Source organism: Panulirus ornatus, chromosome 18, assembly GCF_036320965.1.
Source record: "Panulirus ornatus isolate Po-2019 chromosome 18, ASM3632096v1, whole genome shotgun sequence".
Classification (NCBI taxonomy): domain Eukaryota; kingdom Metazoa; phylum Arthropoda; class Malacostraca; order Decapoda; family Palinuridae; genus Panulirus; species Panulirus ornatus.
In genome coordinates, this window is record NC_092241.1 from 51,809,978 (window position 1) to 51,833,641 (window position 23,664).

The 23,664-nt window shown below is 39.2% G+C and overlaps 1 protein-coding gene across 5 annotated transcripts in view; it reads right to left on the reverse strand.

The window, feature by feature from the left end:
• Window positions 1–590: 590 nt before the first annotated feature.
• LOC139755090 (acylamino-acid-releasing enzyme-like) overlaps window positions 591–23,664 on the reverse strand; it is a 69,160-nt gene continuing 46,086 nt past the window's right edge. For 2 of the 5 annotated variants that reach the window (XM_071673203.1, XM_071673201.1), the window contains exons 11-16: window positions 23,271–23,415; window positions 22,938–23,169; window positions 11,772–11,862; window positions 6,863–6,942; window positions 2,318–2,527; window positions 591–1,069 (exon numbers count right to left, since the gene is read on the reverse strand). In XM_071673203.1, coding sequence (XP_071529304.1) covers window positions 955–1,069; window positions 2,318–2,527; window positions 6,863–6,942; window positions 11,772–11,862; window positions 22,938–23,169; window positions 23,271–23,415 — 873 coding nt within the window. In that variant the 3' untranslated portion in view covers window positions 591–954. Of the gene's footprint in view, window positions 1,070–2,317; window positions 2,528–6,739; window positions 6,820–6,862; window positions 6,943–11,771; window positions 11,863–22,937; window positions 23,170–23,270; window positions 23,416–23,664 lie in introns of all 5 variants that reach the window. The other 3 variants (XM_071673205.1, XM_071673204.1, XM_071673202.1) reach the window with 2 other exon arrangements.

Genomic DNA, 23,664 nt, shown 5'->3' on the forward strand with positions numbered 1-23,664 from the left:
CCATCGAATCCAGCTGCCTTACCACAATACATACTACAGAACATTTCCACTGCCTATCCTCTTTTCACTAAATAACTTGTCACAATTCTCTCACTTTACATACTTCCAAGACCCAAGCACATAACATTTGTCACTTTATCTTAAAACATATTCAACAATCCTCTCTCTCTCTCTCCCAATTCTATGCTCCTTGAAGCCAAGAGAACTAACTTCAGTACAGACAGCATGAAAGGGATAAACAGCCTCTTATAAAGCTCCTGGAAATCTTTCTCTGAAATTTGTATCTTCCTTATTTAGCTTTTTCCTACAACCCTACATGCATAAAAGACAAAACATGAAATGAATTTTGTTTCTAACAATTCTATAACTATTATACCTTTTGATGTCTGTATTATCGTTCAAATATATAGAAGTTTTCATTAATCTCTATAAAAAGCTACAATATCCTACAAGAAAATTCCTTTCATTAATCTCTATAAAAAGCTACAAATTGTAATATCATATATGAAGATTTCTATTTCATAAATTTAATAGCATTAACCAGGCAAGAAGGTAAAGTTCCAGTGTCAATAACCTCCTCAAAAGACAGGTTTATCATACAGTTTTATTTCATTAAAGAGCTGTGATGAATATACCTGGGTTCCTCTTTTTATGTTTTGCATTTAAGAAAGTGGCCTATATTTAACAGAAATTTATAGTTTTTAATCTTGCAGGCAAAGAAAAGGCTGAGTGACTAGCTCTTTGCACATCAAAGAAAAAACTTATTTTTTTCACTAGCCTTTGCTGGAAGCAAGATTGTAAGTCCTTTTGTGGGCTATACAACACATGATGCTACCTTAATCATGATGTACCCTTATCTTTATACTCAGATGAATGCTAAATTTAATAGGAATTCTTACCAGTATATTTGAATCACCCTTCAATCACAGTACACATTTTTTTTACTAGCTTTGCTTAGGATGCTGAAGCTGTGTTTTGATGATTCTCAAACCAAAGGGCAGTGTGAATAAGCGAGTCCATCTCTGAGTCAACTTTGTTGAGAGGATGACAGTCATCATAAAGGTGCAGTCTGGGGACAACAACAAAAAATATTACATGTAAATGAACTCTTTGTACACAAATGGTAATTACATTATTTTTCAAACTTACTCACTGTTTCTTATACAGCAGGGTAGTGCCAAAAATGGGTGAAGAATGGCCTCATATACTCACATCCACTCTCTAACTATCATGTATAATACATTGAATACGAGCCCCTTCCCAAAGCCAAGCTCTACAGACCTCTTTCTGGTTTCCCCCAACTGCTTCATATGCCCTGATTCTGCCCAGTACAGCCCCAACTACTGTGTAATGGTAAGGCAAGAGGGTCTAAAGGAAACCCTGAGGCTATCTAGAAAAGACTAAAAGAATACAAATCCTGACAAAATTTGACAACATGTGTTGAAGATGTGTACAGATACACTATACAGACTTCTTGAAATATTGTTTAAAATGTCGCTGGAAAAGGCAACATTTCATCTGATGCAAGGTTTTCATCACCTCTACTCTCTTCACCAAACCATTCTCAACGACTCTCTCACTTCGCATACCACTCCAAACAAAACACCCTATATCTGCACCTCTGACGTCAAACACTTTCAACAATCCTTCAAAATACTCCATCTCCTCACTTCATCACTACCTGTTATCACTTCCCCTTTTGCCCCCTTCTCCAATGTTACCATTTGCTCTCTTGTCTTACACACATAATTTACCTCCTTCCAAAACATCCTTTTACTCTTCCTAAAGCTTAATGATAATCTCTCACCCTAACTCTTATTTACCCTCTTTTTCAACCCATGCACCTTCCTCCTGACCCCCTGCTGCTTTCTCTTATACACCTACCAGTCATTTGCACTCCTTCCTTGCGAGTACAGTCCAAATTTCTCTCTTTTCTCTTTCACTAACAACTTTACTTCTTCATCCCACCACTCAATACCCTTTCTAATCTATCCACCTCCCACCTTTCTCATACCACATATATCTCTTACACATGCCATCACTGCTTCCCTAAATACATTCTGTTCCTCACCCACTCCCCTCATGTCATTTGCTCTCACCTTTTGCCATTCTACACTCAATGTTTCCTGGTACTTCCTCACACAATTCTCCTTTCCACCCCAATCTGAGCCTTCGTGAAGAATAAGTACTCCCTGCTTGACCCCTTCCGTTTCCCCTGCTCCCACCCCTTTAGTCACTTTCTATAATGTGGGGAATAAGAGGGAAGTATTCTTTCTTCCCTATACAGAATGAAGACAATGGAAAAAAGTATACATACTCTGTATGGACACCACGGGCAAGCAACATCTTGTGGAAGTTAAAACTCTGAGAGGGAGGAGCACGGAGATCATTCTTCCCAACAAGAAGTAACACTGGGGCCTTCAAGGAGTCAATATATCTGATGGGTGACATCTCATGCATCTTGGTAAGAACAGTTGCATCAGGCACTTTTCCATGTTGGAAAGGAAAGCCAGATGCAACAAAAGTCCTGAAATATATACACAATAGTTTGTAGTTTGACAGAAGTTTATGTATAAGTGTTAATCCTATAAATCAAAAAGTTACAAAACAGTACAAATGGAGTTGTACTGGAGTATGGTGCAAATTGCTAGCAAAACCAACATAAGAGAATATTGTGAACACTTTCAAAAGAAGTGCTATGGAGGTGATCATAGTGTCAAACCTGCAACTTTTATCAATGGATAAGTATAAAGTTTAACCATCAACTTTTATCAATGGATATGTATAAAGTTTAACCATCAACTTTTATCAATGGATATGTATAAAGTTTAACCATCAACTTTTATCAATGGATATGTATAAAGTTCAACCATCAACTTTTATCAATGGATATGTATAAAGTTTATGTGTATGTATGTGCATGTGAGTGGATGGGCTGTTCTTCGTCTATTTCTGATGCTACCTTGCTGACGCGAGAAACAGCGATTAAGTATAATAATAATAATAATGATTTTTTTATACTTAGTCACTGTCTCCCACGTTAGCAGGGTAAAGCAAGGAAACAGACAAAAGAGTGGCCCAATTCCACTGCAATACCATTCAATCCCGCCACCTTGCTGGCTTTCAGCTTCCACAAAGCTTTCACTATCTCTTCTCTGTTTACCAAACCATTCTCCCTGACCCTCTTACTTCGCACACCACCTTGACCAAAACACCCTACATTTGCCACTCTATCATCAAACAAAATCAACAAACGTTCAAAATACTCCCACCATCTCCTCACTTCATCACTACTTGTTACTGCCTCCCTATTAGCCCCTTTCACTGATGCTCCCATTTGTTCTCTTGTCTTACGCACTTTATTTACCTCCTTCCAAAACATCTTTTTATTCTCCCTAAAATTTAATGATACTCTCTTACCCCAACTCTCATTTGCCCTCTTTTTCACCTCTTACACCTTTCTCTTGACCTGCCTTTTTCTTATATACATCTCCCAGTCATTCACTCTACTTCCCTGCAAAAATCGTCCAAACGCCTCTCTCTTCTTCACTAACAATCTTACTTCTTCATCCCACCACTCACTACCCTTTCTAATCTGCCCACCTCCCATCTTTCTCATGCCACAGGCATCTTTTGCGCAAGCCATCACTGCTTCCCTAAATACATCCCATTCCTCTCCCACTCCCCTTACGTCATTTGCACTCACCTTTTTCAATTCTGCACTTAATCTCTCCTAGTACTTCCTCACACAAGTCTCCTTCCCAAGCTCACTTACTCTCACCACTCTCTTCACCCCAACATTCTCTCTTCTTTTCTGAAAATCTCTACAAATCTTTACCTTCACCTCCACAATAATAATAATAATAATCATAATAATCTGTTTCCCCTTTTAGAAAGTTAAAATACATGGAGGGGGGCTTTTAGCCCCCTGCTCCCGTCCCCTTTAATCGCCTTCTATGACACACGGGGAATGAGCGGGAAGTATTCTTTCTCCCCTATGAAAGGGTGAGAGATGTGTGGTAATAAAAAGAGTGTGTTTGAGAGAGCAGAAGAGGGTGTACTGAAATGGTTTGGTCACATGGAGAGAATGAGTGAGGAAAAATTGACAAAGAGGATATATGAGTCAGATGTGAAGGGAACGAGAAGTGGGAGGCCAAATTGGAGGTGGAAGGATGGAGTGAAAAAGATTTTGAGCAATCAGGGTCTGAACATGCAGGAGAGTGAAAGGTGTGCAAGGAATAGAGTGAATTGGAACGATGTGGTATACCAGGTTCGACGTAGTCAATGGATTGAACCATGGCATGTGAAGTGTCTGAGGTAAACCACAGAAAGTTTTGTAGGGCCTGGATGTGGAAAGGGAGCTATGGTTTCGGTGCATTAAACATGACAGCTAGAGACTGAATGTGAACAAATGTGGCCTTTGTTGTCTTTTCCTAGTGCTACCTCGTGCGCGTTCGGGGGAGGGGGTTGTCATTTCATGTGTGGTGGGGTGGTGACGGGAATGAATAGAGGCAGCAAGTATGAATTATATGCATGTGTATATATGTGTATGTATATATATATATATACATTGAAATGTATAGGTATGTATATGTGCGTGTGTGGACGTGTATGTACATACATGTGTATGTGGGTGGGTTGGGCCATTCCTTCATCTGTTTCCTTGCGCTACCTTGCTAACGCAGGAGACAGCAACAAAGTATAATGAAACATAAATTTTTTTTTTTTTTCCAAAAGAAGGAACAGAGAAGGGGGCCAGGTGAGGGTATTCCCTCAAAGGCCCAGTCCTCTGTTCTTAACGCTACCTCGCTGTCGCGGGAAATGGCGAATAGTATGAAAAAAAAAAAAAAAAAAAAAATAAATTATAATAATACTACTACTACTACTACTACTACTACTACTACTAATAATAATAATAATAATAATAATAACAATAATAATAATGTATAACGTTGGCCCCCATGCTAATGGACTTCAGTGTCCTGGAATTCAGGTTCTAATGGACCTTTCAAATCCCAATGGAATAAGTTTTAGATCCAAAGAACATTCCCTAAAAGTGTATCAAAAATTTAGTCTGGTAAGCTAAGGGCTCTCTGGACTGAGTTTGAGATGCTAATGATTAGTCTTTTAGTTCTCAACCTCAGTCTGGGACACTAAACATCCAGAAAAAATACAACAGCCTAATGCACATCTCCTTAATGGAGTTTTTCTTTATCTTGATAACATAATATGTCCTCCCTGAACACACAGGCATTGAAGCAAAATGATTTACAATAATATATCAGTGCAATTTCATCTATGCCTCTGCACCAAAAACAATCATTTAAATAGAAATTTCAAAACTAAATAAATAGCTCAAGACTAAGGCAGACATAGCTTGGTCACTGCCTGCCAGTCTGAAATAAGCACCAGCCTGGTCAACACATAAACAAACTCTTTAACTTCATCCTCCTGCAACTGCAGAATTTCTGAAGGTACAGTGTACATGAGTAAGCTGTAAGCAAAATGGTCACGGTAGTAATGCATGGAGAAGAGTTACCAAACATGAGTGGTGTGCCTGTTTATCAAGGTAATAGATATCTTCAATGATTTTCAAGTGTTTGCATGGCAGCATTTATCAGAGAAGACAAGAGTGGCATTACATTATCTATGTGCCAGGGATTAGAGGCCACAGGTTTGTAGGACTCAATCATGATTATATTTAAAAACAACTGTGCAGCCAGGATATGGCAACAGAACTTATGTGTAGAAAATAAGCGAGGTTTGAAATGGTGTATGGTGCATGTGAGGAGCAGATGGCAAGACTAGCCCAGTAGTTCCATTTAGATGAGACAGAAAGTAAGACCAGTAATCCTAACATGGAAGGAGTGAGATGGTTCTGGGCACCACGTTAACATTCCTCAGTTAGGACAGTAGTACCATCCTGGGCAGCTGCATGTACATTAGTCTGTCCATTGATATATCAATTACACCATCTGAGTCACAAGAGATTAAAGTCCATGCTACCTCCAATGAATTGAGGTTGGGACACATGTATACCCACCAAAATCCTGGTATGCATGTCTTTTAACTTCCGTGTGGCCGAGGCAGCCAAACACCCTGTCTGGGGTTTGAACCTGACCTGTGATATATATACACTTGTCTGTCCATCAACATATTTGTCACACCATTGGAGCCACAACAGATTAAAGTCCAGGCCCACAGAAGACTTCCAGATCTACAAGTAAATTCCTAAGATGAGAGGTATTAAAACAACCCCAGCTCATCACTCCAGGGTTAGGTTTTGAAGGTGAGTTGACATTGTCAGCAAGGCCATGATTGCTGTGGTGGTAGGGCTAACTAAGTTCTCTGCAAATACTATATTTTGATAAATTAAATTTCCATTCCAATACTGGACATCTGTGATTTCACTTCATCAACATAGTTCCTCCTACGTTACATCACAGCACACAGAAGAAATCAAGCTACTGCAAGATATCACACATTACGAAAAACAGTGGGCATGGAAGAAGTACAGCATTATTCTACATGAAGAATCTTTAGTGAGAAACCACAGATTATCCAAAGTAATGAATCAGAAAGTTCAAAGCAGCACAGAAATAAGATTATCCCTTCTGCTAACCCATGTTAGTTTTCACAGAAAAGAAGAGGATTATTATGAACTCTACTACAGACTTTTGGACCAATGTACACTGCCAGTGCAATCATTAGGAAGCAAGTTCTCCATAATGCTACTTACAGATCGGGATTATCTTTAACGCTGACTGCTGAACCAAAATCACAGGAGAGGTTTCTACAGGCCACAACTTTGTACAGCTTCTATAAATAAAGAGGATTTCTTATGAAATGGAAATTGTCTTACCAGTCTGGAATATCTGTAACATTAGCCATGGCCTGGATATCTGTGACAGGGTTTCTTGCTGACACAGCTTTGTATACTTCCTGAGGAAAAGAAACAAATGACAATATGTACTTCATATAATAAAAAATCTAGTTCTGAAAGGAAGTAAATAGGTGCGTAATACAAATGGTACACAATATATCTACCATAATCAGTTGACAAAATCATGTACTTGTCATAATGCAGAGCAGCAAAAATCCACTGAAAGAGTACAGCGCACATATATTTCATGCTGTTTCACAACCAATGAAAGGTAAGTTTTTATACTAATACAATATAAATGCTAAATTCCAAAGCAAACAAAATGCAACATATATCATCCCATGCAATAACAACACAGTATATAATGCATGTTGGGGGGAACCACAGAAAAGTATATGGAGCCTGACTGTGGAGAGGGGGCTTTTTTTTTTAGTGTATTTACACATAACAGTTTGAGAGTGGATGTAAGCTAACAAGGCCATTTCTTCATCTGTTCATGGTGTTATTTCGTTGATGTGGGAAATGGCAAATGCAAGAAATATGAAAAATGTAATGTGGTTTATGTAAAAATATTAATTCTGGTCACATGGAGAGAATGATTGAGGAAAGATTGACAAAGAGGATATATGTGTCAGAGGTGGAGGGAACAAGGAGATGTAGGAGACCAAATTGGAGGTGGAAGGATGGAGTGAGAAAGATTTTGAGCGATCTGGGTCTGAACATGCAGGAGGGTGAAAGGCGTGCAAGGAATAGAGTGAACTGGAATGATGTGGTATACCGGGGTTGACATGCTGTCAATGGATTGAACCAGGGCATGTGAAGCGTATGGGGTAAATCATGAAAAGTTTTGTAGGGCCTGGATGTGGAATGGGGGCTGTGGTTTTGGTTCATTATACATGACTGCTAGAGACTGAGTGTGAATGAATGTGGCCTTTGTTGTCTTTTCCTAGTGCTACCTTGCACATGTGCGGGGGGATGGGGTTGTCATTTCTGTGTGGCGGGGTGGTGACGGGAATGAATGAAGGCAACAAGTATGAATTATGTACATGTGTATATATGTATATGTCTGTGTATGTACATATATGTATACCTTGAAATGTAAAGGTATGTATATGTGCATGTGTGGACGTGTATGTACAAACATGTGTATGTGGGTGGGTTGAGTCACTTTCGTCTGTTTCCTTGCGCTACCTCGCTAATGCAGGAGACAGCAACAAAGTATAATAGATAAATAATAAATTAATTCTGCAAGAAATAAAGCTATGCTATCATAAATCAGAAGAAACAAAATAAAATGTTTCTTTTGGGAAAACAAAATAAAAAGCATTTTTTTCCACCTAAGTTAAAGTTTCTCCTTGGCTCAAACTCATTTTTTAAAAGGGGCAGAGAACCTACCTATCTACCAGTACCTAAGATGAACTTAGCCAGAATGGCAGGACTAGCACAAAATGCTCCTGTACATCTTCTTTAAGGTATAGAACTGATCTTAGCTGCAACATTGGACTGATTTCAACTGTATTCAAAGTTTTCTTTTAAATGTTTCTGTAATTGTTATATGTAAGTTTCTTATTTCTCCAGGCAACAAAATGAATAACTGTTCTAATTTCCCAATTGGGCTGTCATGCAATTTTGTCTAATTCATTTTTGGTATGTTCCATGTTAATCTTGAAGACTTAACACTGTATCTTTTCTATGGAGAAATACTACTCATATACCCTCTGCATGTCATGGAAGTGACTTAAAGGGGAGGGAGCTGGGGGGGGTGGAAATTCTTCCCTTACTAATTTTCAAATAAGGGAACTAAGGAAGAAGCTAAGTGAGGATTTTTCCTATAAGCTTTAGCAATCTGTTCATAATGCTAACATAATAACATGAAAAATCATGAGCAGGTATGTATCAGAAGGAGGTAAAAAAGGATAGAGATGATGTATAAGTGGATAAGTAAATGTGAGAATCAAAAGGAGGAAGTGAAAGGAAGATGGAAAGAGTTTCCTGAAGAACTGATGAATGTGGAAGAGGGAGAAGCAGAACATATTACATGCATGACTATGAAGGATGGAAGGAAATGGATATAAGTACTGGGGCATATAGCAAGATGGAAGGTAAAAAGGGATATAATGAGGCAGAAGGTAGGAAAGGTATCTGTAATGGATGGGATTATGGATGAATGTTGAAGTATGGAGGAGGAAGTGTCATGGAGTGGATGCAATTGATATGTAATTCAGCTTGGTAGCAGTAAGCTGTGCCTAAAGATTGGGTGAAAGCTATTACAGTTCCTTTACTCACAGGAAAAGGTTTTAAGGATGTATGTAGCAATTATAGGAGAATAAATCTGTTAAGTATAACAGGAAAAGTGTATGCAAGAGTGTTGACTGATTGAGAAATGTAAAAGACTGAATGCAGAATAAGTGAGAAGCAAGGAGGTTTCATGAGAGGTAGGGAAAAGTGTTTTTGCTAAAAGAATGACTGGAAAAGTATCTAGCAAAAGGTAAGACACTGTATGCAGCTTTTATGGATCTGGAGAAATTGTATGAGAGTCAACTAGGATGCTTTATGGGATGTGTTTTGGATATATGGTATAGAGGGACAACTGCTGATGGTGTGAAAGCCTTCTAAGATTAGCAAATGTATCTGTAAGAGTGGAAGGAGAGTTCAGTGAAAGTTTCAGTATGCATGTGGATGTGAGGAAGGGCTGTGTGATGTCACCATAGCTTTTTAAAATATACATGGAGTGATAAGTGAGATGAAAGCAAAACTAAGGAAATGGGGTGGAGAGATGGAGTGTGCAGTGAGGTATGGTGGCTGATGGCTAGCCTTTTAGCATTTGGTTGTTTGCTGAGACTGAAGAAGGGTTACAGAACGTTGTAAGAGTGTTTTATGATGTGTATAAGTGTAGGATTTTGAAGGTAAATGCAAGTAAAAGTAAAGTTTGAGAGGAATTATAGAGAAAGTATAGATTTTGCACCAACCTAAAGATTGAGAGATGAAAGTGTACTATAGTGTGTTACAGATATAGGGTAAAAAGATTGGAAGAATTGACATAATTCTAGTATTTGGGAGCAATCTTGGCTAAATCTGATGATAAGAAAGAAGATAAGGGAGAGAGCAGTACAGAGTAGAAGAGTCACTGGGTCCCTTAATAGAATAATGAAGGGTAAAGGTGTAAATAGGGAGTGAAGAAAGGATTAAAGGATAGCACAATCCTCCTAACCCTTACATATGCAGCCAAAATGTGGTCATGGAATCCAAATTGTGGAAATAAATTATTTGAGAGGAGCATGTAGTATGAACAGAAGGAATGAAGAAAGAAATGGAAGGGTGTATGAGAAATCTGGTATGGCTGGGAATGCAGTGGGATTGAACTGTGGAGTGGTAGAGTGGGTGAAACTTAATACTCTCAGGTGGTTTGGGTTTGTTAAAAAGAACAAAAGATGGGGAGTTTACAAGTAGAGTGTATGACTGCAATTAAAAGAGCTGGTGTGAAAGGAAGACAGCCTGTAACATGGGAGAACACAGTGGAAGAGTATTGGAGGAAGAGAGATGGCAGAAGAATGTGTGGAATGGTGTATAGGAGGGAGTCATGTAAAGACAAGGGTAAATGGAGACTTTTGCTATGACCATCCTATTGATGGGAGTTTCCAAAAGGAACAGGCCTCAGAGATGTAGAGAGACATAAATAGGTAGGTGTAAAAAGAAGAAATATACCTAAATGCCACTCCGACCTCAGAAACACAGTAAATGAGAAAAGAGAAACAACCAGTGCCTATGGTATAATAATGACATGTGAAGAATGACTATTAACTGATGCAATATCAACACAAGCGAGCGAAGTGAGAAGACTGACTCAGTATCTGTATAAATCCAGAACCAAACATCAGCTGGGATATCTTTCTGCTGCCGGTTTCTTCAAACCTTTGTGGACTGAGCTAAGGAACCTAGGTTGGGTGCCCAGGACTGAATGGAAAAAACTTTTCTGGCACTGTAAAGATGTTTCAAAGTTGGCATGTTAAGTTGGGTGAGATAAGGGCTTCCCTACAGATGAATTCTATACTTCTCTTCGCTCCCTTCAACAACAAAGAGGATATATGTGTCAGGGGTTGAGGGAACGAGGAGAAGTGGGAGACCAAATTGGAGGTGGAAAGATGGAGTGAAAAAGATTTTGAGCGATCAGGGCCTGAACATGCAGGAGGGTGAAAGGCATGTAAGGAATAGAAAGAATTGGAACGATGTGGTATACCGGGGTCGACGTGCTGTCAATGGATTGAACCAGGGCATGTGAAGCGTCTGGGGTAAACCATGGAAAGTTTTGTGGGGCCTGGTGTGGAAACTAGAGACTAAGTGTGAATGAATGTGACCTTTGTTGTCTTTTCCTAGCGCTACCTCGCACACATGCGGGGGGAGGGGGTTGTCATTTCATGTGTGGTGGGGTGGCGACGGGAATGAATAAGGGCAGTCAGTATGAATTATGTACATGTATATATATATGTATATGTCTGTGTGTGTATATATATATGTATACGTTGAGATACATAGGTATGTATATGTACATATGTGGATGTGTATGTATATACGTGTATGTGGGTGGGCTGGGCCATTCTTTCGTGTTTCCTTGCGCTACCTCGCTAATGCGGGAGACAGCAACAAAGTATAATAAATAAAAATAAATCAACTAGTATAGGTAAATACACTACAGATGCGATGCTGCTTGCTGAAGGGAAAGCATTTCTGATATCAATCAGGCTGTGATGGCAAAAATCAATCTAAGCTTCCTGCTACTGTATTTTTCAAACAAGACAGACTTTTATCTACGATCATGTGTTATATCTTACGTTAATAAGTAGTCAACAGCGGTGGTGGAAGTAACTGTAAAAAACAAACTTGTACTTACTGGATATCTTGCTGCCAGATGAGTTACCAGGAACCCTCCATGTGACCCACCAAACAAGAACACACGTGACTCATCCAAAACATCAGCAAACCTGTATCCAGCAGAAAGAGTAATGAAGGAAATCCTTGGTCCCATTCAGTTAATGTACTAAGGCTGGGAAAAAAAAATTCTTATCTCTTACAGGAAAGCAAAGACAGAAAAACACATACATACTGAAGCAAATAAGATATCATTAACATACCAGTTTTCATAAGAGCAAGATTATAACAGTGTACTTAATATAGAACAAACATCAGATACCTTAAAATGCTATAAGCATAATGGAATAAAACTGAACTCAAAAAGCAGAAGACTACAGACTCGGAGAGAGGCTGTATGTGATAGTGAAAGAGAACAGAAACTCATGGATTATTGTGGTAGGAGTAGAAAGACATACAGATTTTTTTTTTAGGCTATACACTGAACTTAATGTACATCTAAACAGGTACAAATAATATCAGTAGTGGATTTGAAACAAAATATTTATCATGTCTATGCTTAAAAGTATCTATAATACCACTTTCAACTACTCTATATTCATCATCGAGTTGAGGAAAAAGTACTCTGGCTAAATTGAAGTAAAAGATTACCCATGAGTTTATAATCTTTAATGTAAAAGATATCATACAAGTCTATCCATAAGTATTTCATAAGATCAAAGCATTTAATGATTTTGATTACCTGTATCACATCTTACCCTTCTCTACTTTAAACTAAATACACTTAATTTGTTTAGCTGGCCAAAAAAGAATTTGTTTCTCAAGCTCAGAATCATCATCATAGTTTGTCTTTGTACTCTCTCCATTCTGTCTATGTCTTACCTCAAGTTGGGTAACCAACACTGAACACAAAATTTACTGATGGGGACACTCCAGTGATTTGTTAAGTGATAATAATTTCCTGAAAGCCCTACCAATGAGTCCAAGAACTTTGTTTGCCTTTTTTACTGCTTCTGTGCACCTAAAACTTGGCTATAGGTCACCAAAGACATTCAAACCCAAGTCCTTTCCCTAATTTCCTTTTGAAGCTTAACAGTATTCATTATGTAGCTTGCCTTTTCATTTTTGCTACCATTATGAAAACTTTGCATTTATCAGTACTAAAATAATTCATTTCCCACCTGTTAGCTCAATCCATCTGTTTGTCTATGTCAGACTGAAGCTGAAGATGTTCCATTTCTGTTGTACATTTATTTCCCAATTCAGTATCGTCTGTGAATTTAGAAATCTTACTATGTAGACCATTATCAATATCACTAATATATATGCGAAAGAGAACTGGTCCTTAAAATGATCCCTGTGGCACACCACTTGTTATGTGTAACCATTCAGTGGCTTCACTATTAATCACTACTGTGATCTTACAGCCAGTCAGCCAATTTCCTAACCAATGAAGTATATCCCAATCAACACCAAGTGACAGCTTTTGTTAGTAATCACTGATGTGGAATCTTATTGAATGCTTTATAAAAATTTAAAAAAATGACATCAACTGCTTTACCTTAATTATGCATACTGAAAGACAGGAAGGGGTTACAGAATTTAGCACTAAAGGCTAAAAAGCAGCACTGGAGTTCTCTGGGCAGTGATGTTTTACCTTTTCTTGAATAACTGTTAAATTGGCAAACTTTCATTCCTCTGATGCATATCTGGTAGGATATGCAAGGGTTTCTCATTTTTTGCTTCTTTCAATGTCCTCAAATAAAACTTATTTGGGCATACTATTTCATTTACTCTCATTCCATGTAGCATTAACAGTATATCTTCATCTTTTATCTCAACAATTTGCAAAATATTTTCCCCTATTTGCAAGAGAGCTGGATTCAGAACATGAGTAGTACAATTAAACTGTATATAATGATGCAAAACACAGTTTTTTGAAATCTTTGACATGGCTTCACTGTTCAGAATGAAGCCATGTTTACATTGGTTTGATGTGTAAGTCTCTTTGTATACACAAATTTACATAATCTACTTATCATGTTGTTTATTTGTCTCTTTAGAAGTCTCATTGGCTACTTTCTTAGACAACGAGCAATTCTTTACATCATTGCTCCATCACTTCAGCCTCATTCTGGAACAAAACTGTTTTAAATGCACTAGCATATATATTGCCTCCACTACTTTGGATGTATCACTGAATCTCTTTATCATTTTCATTACTGATATTATCCCAGGTTTACCTATTACGAGCACTGTGAAGACCACTAAAATTTGCACATCTAAAAATCTGGTATTTTCTGGCAACTTTCCTGATGACCAGCATTAAAGCCTATGTTGAAAGTTACCCAAGGAAAGATCTGCCAGTGATCACTTGTACCAAACCTTTCTCCCACTTCAGCACTATGAACAAGACCCTCATTTGTAACAAGAACTAAATCTAACATGTTCTCATTATAAGTAGGTTTCTCAAGTAATTGTTCTCAAATAATTGTGCTGGGGTACTATCAGGCAAACTTGGGTAGAGCTCATGCCTCGTGCTACTGGAAAGGGATTCTCCCCACTGACATACCGCTATGTTAAAATCTACCATTATGACTGAACCTTGTTCATTAAAAGTTTCTGCCAATTGATTGTAAAGTCTTTTGTCTATTTCCGATTTCTGTACTGGAGGCCTATAAACTAATCCTACTGTTATTTACATGTGAACCTTATATTCATTAACTTCAGCAAAAATGGAGATGATTTTATCAACAGCTAAAAGATTCTTTGGTAGATGATTAAGATGAGATTCAACAAGAGCAAGACACTACCACATTCTTTATACTCCCTACCATTGTTGAAGAGTGTACTTCAAAAATGCATATTTAGCAAAATCCTTATTTCTAATATCTAACCAAGATTCCAAAATCCCAATCATATCATAATATTCTTCCAAAGCAACTATTTCCTAACCTGCAGATTTGTTACAAATGCTCTGTGCATTCTGACAGATGATTTGAGACTTTTTGTCATTGGCACCTGTGTGTGCAGCTGGGGGAATGATGCTCTGAACATTTGTGTAAATTTTATTCTGTGATTTGTGAGCAACTTTGACAAAATTTTCTTGGGTCTGGTTATTGGTATGTTAATTCAAAACTATTTAAGCACATTTTGGTATGGTTACAGTCTATGAAACAAGTCATTTATATACACCATGAATACGACAGGGCCCAAGACCAAGCCCTGTATCAAGCCATTTGTTTCCACAGCCCACTTCAAAGATGTAATTTTAACTGTTCTTCTTCCAATATGGTAGTCCTCTGTCTGGTGGGGAGTCATCCCTGCAGATGTAGCATTTTAATCAACCTCCAATGAGGAACCATGTAAAAGGCATTCTGACAGTCCAAAAACACACATACTAACCATTCCTCTCTTTGATCTAAGATGAAGCTCACTCTGTCATTGAAGACTAAATAATCAGTTATGCATGACCTTTCCCTAAAACCACTTCTCTCTGTTAGTCTCTACTTTGCAAGAAGTCATGCATTTATTTTCTATTTATCTTTTCCAATATCTTACAAACCACACTCGCAAGTAAGGCTTACCTGTAGTTCAGTGCGGTTTTCCCATCCCATCTCTAAAATATAGGAATAACATTTGCCTTCTTTCACACCTTTGAAACTACACTTTCATCAATGACTTATTGAACAACGTTTTGAGTGGTCTTGCAAGTGCCTCCACACATACTTTCAGCCTGTTTCTGGATGAAGTTGTTTTGAATAAATGATTACAAAATTTCTGTCAATTAATATACATTCCAAGACTTCATCCCCCTCCCACCTGATGCATTAAAGTTTTCTTCAGTGAAAACACTCCTGAACTTGTCATTCAATTCCATGTTTCCTTGACACCCTCAAAAATTCTTCTCTCCAAGTCTCTAAGCATGATTAGTTGCCCTTTCACCAAAAGTATGTTCATAATAAACTAATGTACAAGTTTTGAATTGTCCTTTTCTTTTTCCACATTTTTTTTCAAAACCTGCTCCTCTCTCCTTACTTTGCAGTACTCATTTCCTGCTTTTTTATATCTTTCATATGCTGGCTGGCTGCAGTGTCTTTTATATCTCATCCATTGTACATCCCAGGGCTCTCTTACTTTAAAACATTTCTTGCTGAACCATATTTCTTTCTATTCTTATCTTCCTCCTCTATTTGCCATCAGAAATACCAATGTTCCAACCCTATCACTGTAGTTTTCAGAGAACTTTCTGTACCGGTGGTCCTCACCTAATCATTACCCTAAGAGAACTTCAAATTTTCCACATAGTTGCCATAACTATACTTCCACTTTGGTTCCTGTGCCCACTCTGAACCCCCTCTTGTATCCTCCACCACGAATTAAGTAAAAACTACACGATCACATTTTCAAGTGGGAGCATCATACTCCATATGTTCTATTTCCATGCAGTGTGTACAGACTAAGTCTAGCAAAGACTGCATATCCTATCCCCTAGACCTTACGTGCTCTGTGATATGTTGATGCAGGAAGTTCTCCTATATAATTTCAATGACTGTATCTCCATGACTCAGCATCTTCAATTGGAATATAAATTTTCCCAGTCTATGTCTCTGTAATTGAAATCCCCATCATCATTAGTGTACCATCCCCAAGGAGGGACTGTTCTGTCACTTCCTTCCTTCTCGATATACACCTGTTCAGTGTTGTTATAGTTCTATGAAGGATTGTAAACTAAATGTAGCATTATATATTTTCTACTCATAGCAATCTTCTCCATTATGTATTGTCTGATATTTCCTGGAATCTAATGGAATCCCTAATGTGGAGGGCTAATTCTTCCCCCCCCCTTCATGCTACTGCATACCCTCTCTTGACAGATCAGGCTAGAGTTAAGTTTGTTTGCAAGTTTCATCTCCACCACTTCCATTATGTCTGTATATAATGCTGCCTATGTAATGCAGTGTATGTACAGCAGCATGTCTAACGAATCACAATTAGTGCAGTAAGCTGAAAAGCATGTAAATTAAAAGTATACTTAGTGCAGTAAGTCTAAAAGTATGCATATCACAAAAATCATACTTAGTGCAGGAAGCCTAAAAGTTTGCATAACACTACAAAGCTTAAATAGCAGGGAATACACAAAGCAGATCACATGATAATGTAGAAACATTCATACAATATGTGAGCAAATTAGTCTTATTTCTAGTGTTACCTTGCTAATGCAGGAAATAGAGAACAAGAATGAAAGAATATTTATTTACTTATTCACTATAGGAGAGAAAGAATACTTCCCACATATTCCTCACGTGTCGTAGAGGGCAACTAAAGGGGACGGGAGCGGGGGGCTGGAAACCCTTCCCTTCTTGTATTTTAACTTTCTAAAAGGGGAAACAGAAGAAGGAGTCACACAGGGAGTGCTCATCCTCCTTGAAGGCTCAGATTGGGGTGTCTAAATGTGTGTGGATGTAACCAAGATGAGAAAAAAGGAGAGATAGGTAGTATGTTTGAGGAAAGGAACCTGGATGTTTTGGCTCTGAGTGAAACGAAGCTCAAGGGTAAAGGGGAAGAGTGGTTTGGGAATGTCTTCGGAGTAAAGTCGGGTTAGTGAAAGGACTAGAGCAAGGGAAGGGGTAGCAGTACTCCTGAAACAGGAGTGGTGGGAGTATGTGATAGAGTGTAAGAAAGTAAACTCTAGATCGATATAAGTAAAACTGAAAGCGGATGGAGAGAGATGGGTGATTATTGGTGCATATGCACCTGGGCATGAGAAGAAAGACCATGAGAGGCAAGTGTTTTGGGAGCAGCTGAGTGAGTGTGTTAGTAGTTTTGATGCATGAGACTGGGTTATAGTGATGGGTGATTTGAATGCAAAGGTGAGTCATGTGGCAGTTGAGGGAATAACTGGTGTACATGGGGTGTTCAGTGTTGTAAATGGTGAAGAGCATGTAGGTTCATGTGCTGAAAAAGGACTGGTGATTGGGAATACCTGGTTTAAAAAGAGGGATATAAATAAGTATACACATGTAAGTAGGAGAGATAGCCAGAGAGCGTTATTGGATTCCGTGTTAATTGATAGGCACGCGAAAGAGACTTTTGGATGTTAATGTGCTGAGGGGTGCAACTGGAGGGATGTCTGATCATTATCTTGTGGAGGTGAAGATTTGTAGAGGTTTTCAGAAAAAAAGGAGAGAATGTTGGGGTGAAAAGAGTGGTGAGAGTAAGTGAGCTTGGGAAGGAGACTTGTGTGAGGAAGTACCAGGAGAGAACGAGTACAGAATGGAAAAAGGTGAGAGCAAAGGACAGAAGGGGAGTGGGAAGAGGAATAAGATGTATTTAGGGAAGCAGTAATGGCTTGCACAAAAGATGCTTGTGGCATGAGAAGCATGGGAGGTGGGCAGATTAGAAAGGGTAGTGAGTGGTGGGATGAAGAAGTAAGATTATTAGTGAAAGAGAAGAGAGAGGCATTTGGACGATTTTTGCAGGGAAATAATGCAAATGACAGGGAGATGTATAAAAGAAAGAGGCAGGAGGTCAAGAGAAAGGTGCAAGGTCAAGAGAAAGAAGGCAAATGAGAGTTGGGGTGAGAGAGTATCATTAAATTTTGGGGAGAATAAAAAGATGTTTTGGAAGGAGGTAAATAAAGTGCGTAAGACAAGGGAACAAATAGGAACTTCGGTGAAGGGGGCTAATGGGGAGGTGATAACAAGTAGTGGTGATGTGAGAAGGAGATGGAGTGAGTATTTTGAAGGTTTGTTGAATGCGTCAGATGATAGAGTGGCAGCTATAGGATGTTTTGGTCGAGGTGGTGTGCAAAGTGAGAGGGTTAGGGAAAATGATTTGGTAAACAGAGAAGAGGTAGTAAAAGCTTTGCGGAAGATGAAAGCCGGCAAGGCAGCGGGTTTGGATGGTACTGCAGTGGAATTTATTAAAAAAGGGGGTGACTGTATTGTTGACTGATTGGTAAGGTTATTTAATATATGTATGACTCATGGTGAGGTGCCTGAGGATTGGCAGAATGCTTGCATAGTGCCATTGTACAAAGGAAAAGGTGATAAAAGTGAGTGCTCAAATTACAGAGGTATAAGTTTGTTGAGTATTCCTGGGAAATTATATGGGAGGGTATTGATTGAGAGGGTGAAGGTATGTACAGAGCATCAGACTGGGGGAGAGTAGTGTGGTTTCAGAAGTGGTAAAGGATGTGTGGATCAGGTGTTTGCTTTGAAGAATATTTTGCTTCATGGCTGTCTCCCGCATTAGCGAGGTAGCACAAGGAAGCAGATGAAAGAATGGCCCAACCCACCCACATACATATGTATATACATACACATCCACACACGCAAATATACATACCTATACATCTCAACATATACATATATACAGACATATACATATATACACATGTACATAATTCATACTGTCTGCCTTTATTCATTCCCATCGCCAACCCGCCACACATGAAATAACAACCCCCTCCCTCCTCATGTGTGCGAGGTAGTGCAAAGACAACAAAGACAACAAAGGCCACATTTGTTCACACTCAGTCTCTAGCTGTCATGTAATAATGCACCAAAACCACAGCTCCCTTTCCACATCCAGCCCCCACAGAACTTTCCATGGTTTACCCCAGATGCTTCACATGCCCTGGTTCAATCCATTGACAGCATGTCGACCCTGGTATACCACATCGTTCCAATTCACTCTATTTCTTGCACGCCTTTCACCCTCCTGCATATTCAGGCCGCGATCACTCAAAATCTTTTTCACTCCCTCTTTCCATCTCCAATTTGGTCTCCCACTTCTCCTCGTTCCTTCCACCTCTGACACATATATCCTCTTGGTCAATCTTTCCTCACTCATTCTCTCCACGTGACCAAACCATTTCAAAACACCCTCTTCTGCTCTCTCAACCACACTCTTTTTATTACCACACATCTCTCTTACGCTATTATTACTTACTCGATCAAACCACCTCACACCACATATTGTCCTCAAACATCTCATTTTTGCTTTCCAAAATAATGTTCTCGACTTTCACACATTCTTCAACGCTCCCAGAACTTTCGCCCCCTCCCCCACCCTATGATTCACTTCTGCTTCCATGGTTCCATCTGCTGCCAAATCCACTCCCAGATATCTAAAACACTTCACTTCCTCCAGTTTATCTCCATTCAAACTTACCTCCCAATTGACTTGTCCCTCAACCCTACTGTACCTAATAACCTTGCTCTTATTCACACTGACTCTCAGCTTTCTTCTTTCACACACTTTACCAAACTCAGTCACCAGCTTCTGCAGTTCTCACATGAATCAGCCACCAGCGCTGTATCATCAGCGAACAACAACTGACTCACTTCCCAAGCTCTCTCATCCACAACAGACAGCATACTTGCCCCTCTTTCCAAGACTCTTGCATTCACCTCCCTAATAACCCCATCAATAAACAAATTGAACAACCATGGAGACATCACACACCCCTGCTGCAAACCTACATTTACTGAGAACCAATCACTTTCCTCTCTTCCTACACGTACACATGCCTTAGATCCTCGATAAAAACTTTTCACTGCTTCTATCAACTTGCCTCCCAGTGTGTGAAAGATGAGGGTTGAGAGTTAACGTGAACAAAAGCAAAGTTATTAGGCTCGGCAGGGTTGAGGGATAGGTTGGTTTGGATGTGGGTTTGAGTGGAGAAGGATATGAGGAGGTGGAGTGTTTTAGATATCTGGAAGTGGACTTGGAAGCAAATGGAACCATGGAAGCAGGAGTCAGTCATAGGGTGGAGGAGGGGGTGAAGGTTCTGGGATTGATGAAGAATGTGTGAAAAGAAATTTATCTCAGAGAGCAAAAACAGATATCTTTGAAGGAACAGTAGTTCTAACAATACTATATGGTTGCAAGGTATGGGCTATAGGTATGGTTCTGTGGAGGAAGGGGGATGTGTTGTAAATAATGGACAATATGTGGTGTGAGGTGGTTTGATCGAGTAAGTAATGAAAAGGTAAGAGAGTGTGTGTGTTAATAAAAAGAGTGTGGTTGAGAGAGTAGAATAGGGTGTGTTGAAATAGTTTGGACATATGGAGAGAATGAGTGAGGAAAGATTGACAAAGAGGATATATATGTCAGAGGTGGAGGGAACAAGGAGACACAGGACACCAAACTGGAGGTGGAAGGATGGAGTGAAAAAGATTTTGAGCGATTGGGGCCTGAACATGCAGGAGGGTGAGAGGCATGCAAGGAATAGAGTGAACTGGAATGATGTGGTATAATGGGGTCAACACGCTGTCAGTGGACTTAACCAGGGCATGTGAAACATCTAGGGTAAACCATAGAAAGGTGTGTGGGGCCTGGAAGTGGAAAAGGAGCTGTAGATTTCAGTGTATTACACATGACAACTACAGACTGAGAGTGAATGAATGTGGCCTTTTTTGTACGTTTTCCTGGTACTAACTCACTGACACAGGGGGCAGCGATGCTGTTTCCTGTTTCTCTAATCATTTCTTACACATATTCTTCAAAGCAAACACCTGATCCACACATCCTCTACCACTTCTGAAACCACATTGCTCCTCCTAAATCAAATGCTCTGTACATGCCTTCACCTATCAATCAATACCCTTCCATACAATTTTCCAGGAATACTCAACAAACTTATACCTCTGAAGTCTGAACACCACTCACCTTTATCCCCTTTGCCTTTGTACAATGGCACTATGCATGCATTCCATCAATCCTAAGGCACTTCACAATCCATACATACACTGAATATCCTTATCAACCAACAACACAGTCACCACCTTTCTTAATAAATTCAACTGCAATACCAAATAGCTACTAACAGCAGTGAGTTTTCATCAAGAGTGTAAAGTGTGTGTGCAAGTAGGCAGAGAGGAGACTGAGTGGTTCCAAGTGAAGGTTGCACTGTGACGGGTGTGTGATGTTACCACGGCTATCTAATTTGTTTAAGGATAGTGCGGTGAAACAGGTAAATGCAAGGGTCTTGGAGAGACGGACAAGTATGCAGTCTGCTGGGGTTGAAAGCCTGGGAAGTGTGTGTCTTGTTGTTTGCTCATGAGAATGCAATGGTGGCAGATTCGAGGAGAAACTGCAGATGTAGGTGTCTCAGCTTCATAGTGTGAAAGAAAGTTAATAATCATTGTGAAAAAAAAAAGCAAGGTTTAGCCAGACTGAGGGTAAGGTTTGTTGTGGTGTGAGTTTGAAAGGAGAAAATTTGGAGGAAGTGTTGTTTCAGATACCTGGAGGTGGACATACCAGCAAATGGAACCATGGAAGCAGTAACTCCAGGTGTTGGTATAAACCTTTATGGAAAAGATTTTTTTCTTTTGTGCGACAACTTAAGGTTTACTACTGAGGTCATCAACCTGTTTCTTCATTTCAGCCATAAATTCTATGGGGATAGGGGGATAGGGGATTAAGAATACTTCCCATGTATTCCCTGCGTGTTGTAGAAGGCGACTAAAAGGGGAGGGAGCGGGGGGCTGGAAATCCTCCCCTCTCTTTTTTTTTTTTTTTTCCCAAAAGAAGGAAGAGAGTGGGGCCAGGTGAGGATATTCCAAAAAAGGCCCAGCCCTCTGTTCTTAACGCTACCTCGCTAACGCAGGAAATGGCGAATAGTTTAAAAGAAAAGAAGACAAAGAATGAAATCAAGCACTTCTTTGAAAGCCTTGAACCTCACACTGAGGACAGTTTTTAAGTCAAAGTTTTGTTGCATTACCATAAAACCATAGGTGTATTGGCTAAGCCTGAGATATTTAATAGAGTAGCTAGCAGATGAGGAAAGGGAAAGACTGAAGGAGAGGGAAGGGGCCAATCTTGCAGTTAATGGTCACCAAGGGACATTGACCATTGTAATATGATAGCATCAGCTATGCTGGCCAACTCAATCATGCTGAAAATTACATTTAAGTATAAGTTAAAACTCTCACAGTATGGTGATATAAGGCTGCTTATGCTCTTCCTGTCCTTTGAATGAGGCACAAGGTCACCTACTGCAGGAACTTAAGATTTGAATGCCATGGGAGGTATCTATGCAGCAACAAAAGTGAATATAAATTACAGAAAAGGTCATACAAACAGACATGGAATACACATATAGACTGAGGATAAACATTATTATGATACTCTAGGGTATCTTGTACATTTTCCTCATTCTTCAAAGGCTAAAACTAACCTCTGTAAACATGATATTGTAGCCTGGTGAACATCAGACACGTCAACAGCACCACAGTAGCCCGGTAAAGAATTTACTCCATCCTCTCCAAAACCAAGAGAACCACGGTAGTTAGGAAAGACTATTGAATAGCCAAGCTTCACAAAAAATGTTGCTGCCATAGAGTATACATTCGTGAAAGTGGTATGAGGGCCTCCATGGGGCCAGCAAATCAATGGACGTTTTGCAGCACCTGTAAACAAACCATATATGAAACTTTATTAATCATATGTATTCTATAAATCATGAAACATAGCAGTTTAAACATATCACTTGCCACAAAGTCTCCAGTACCTTGATCTCGATGTGTCGGGCCATAATAGATGACAGAGATGGGAATGTCAGAGTATTTGGGCTCAGGGTGTGGTATGTTATTCACAAATTCCCACTGAGCAAAGTAGTTGCTGGAAACTCCTGAGATACCACGAAGAGCCGTGACCTGTCAATCCAGCAAAATCATCAGTTCAATCTGTAGACTTAAAAATTTTACAAATTTTTTTTTTTTTTTTTTTTTGCAAAACTTTCAATGATTCTTCATTCCTCTCTTGATACTGGATGTGAATCTATTAGCTAGTGGGTCTTAAAAAATACAACAAAACATTAGGAAGACTGGGAAGGGTATAAGGGAAGCCCCACCCATAATTCAAGTGCAAAAATCAAGTTCTTGCATAAAGAGGTTCAGATTGAT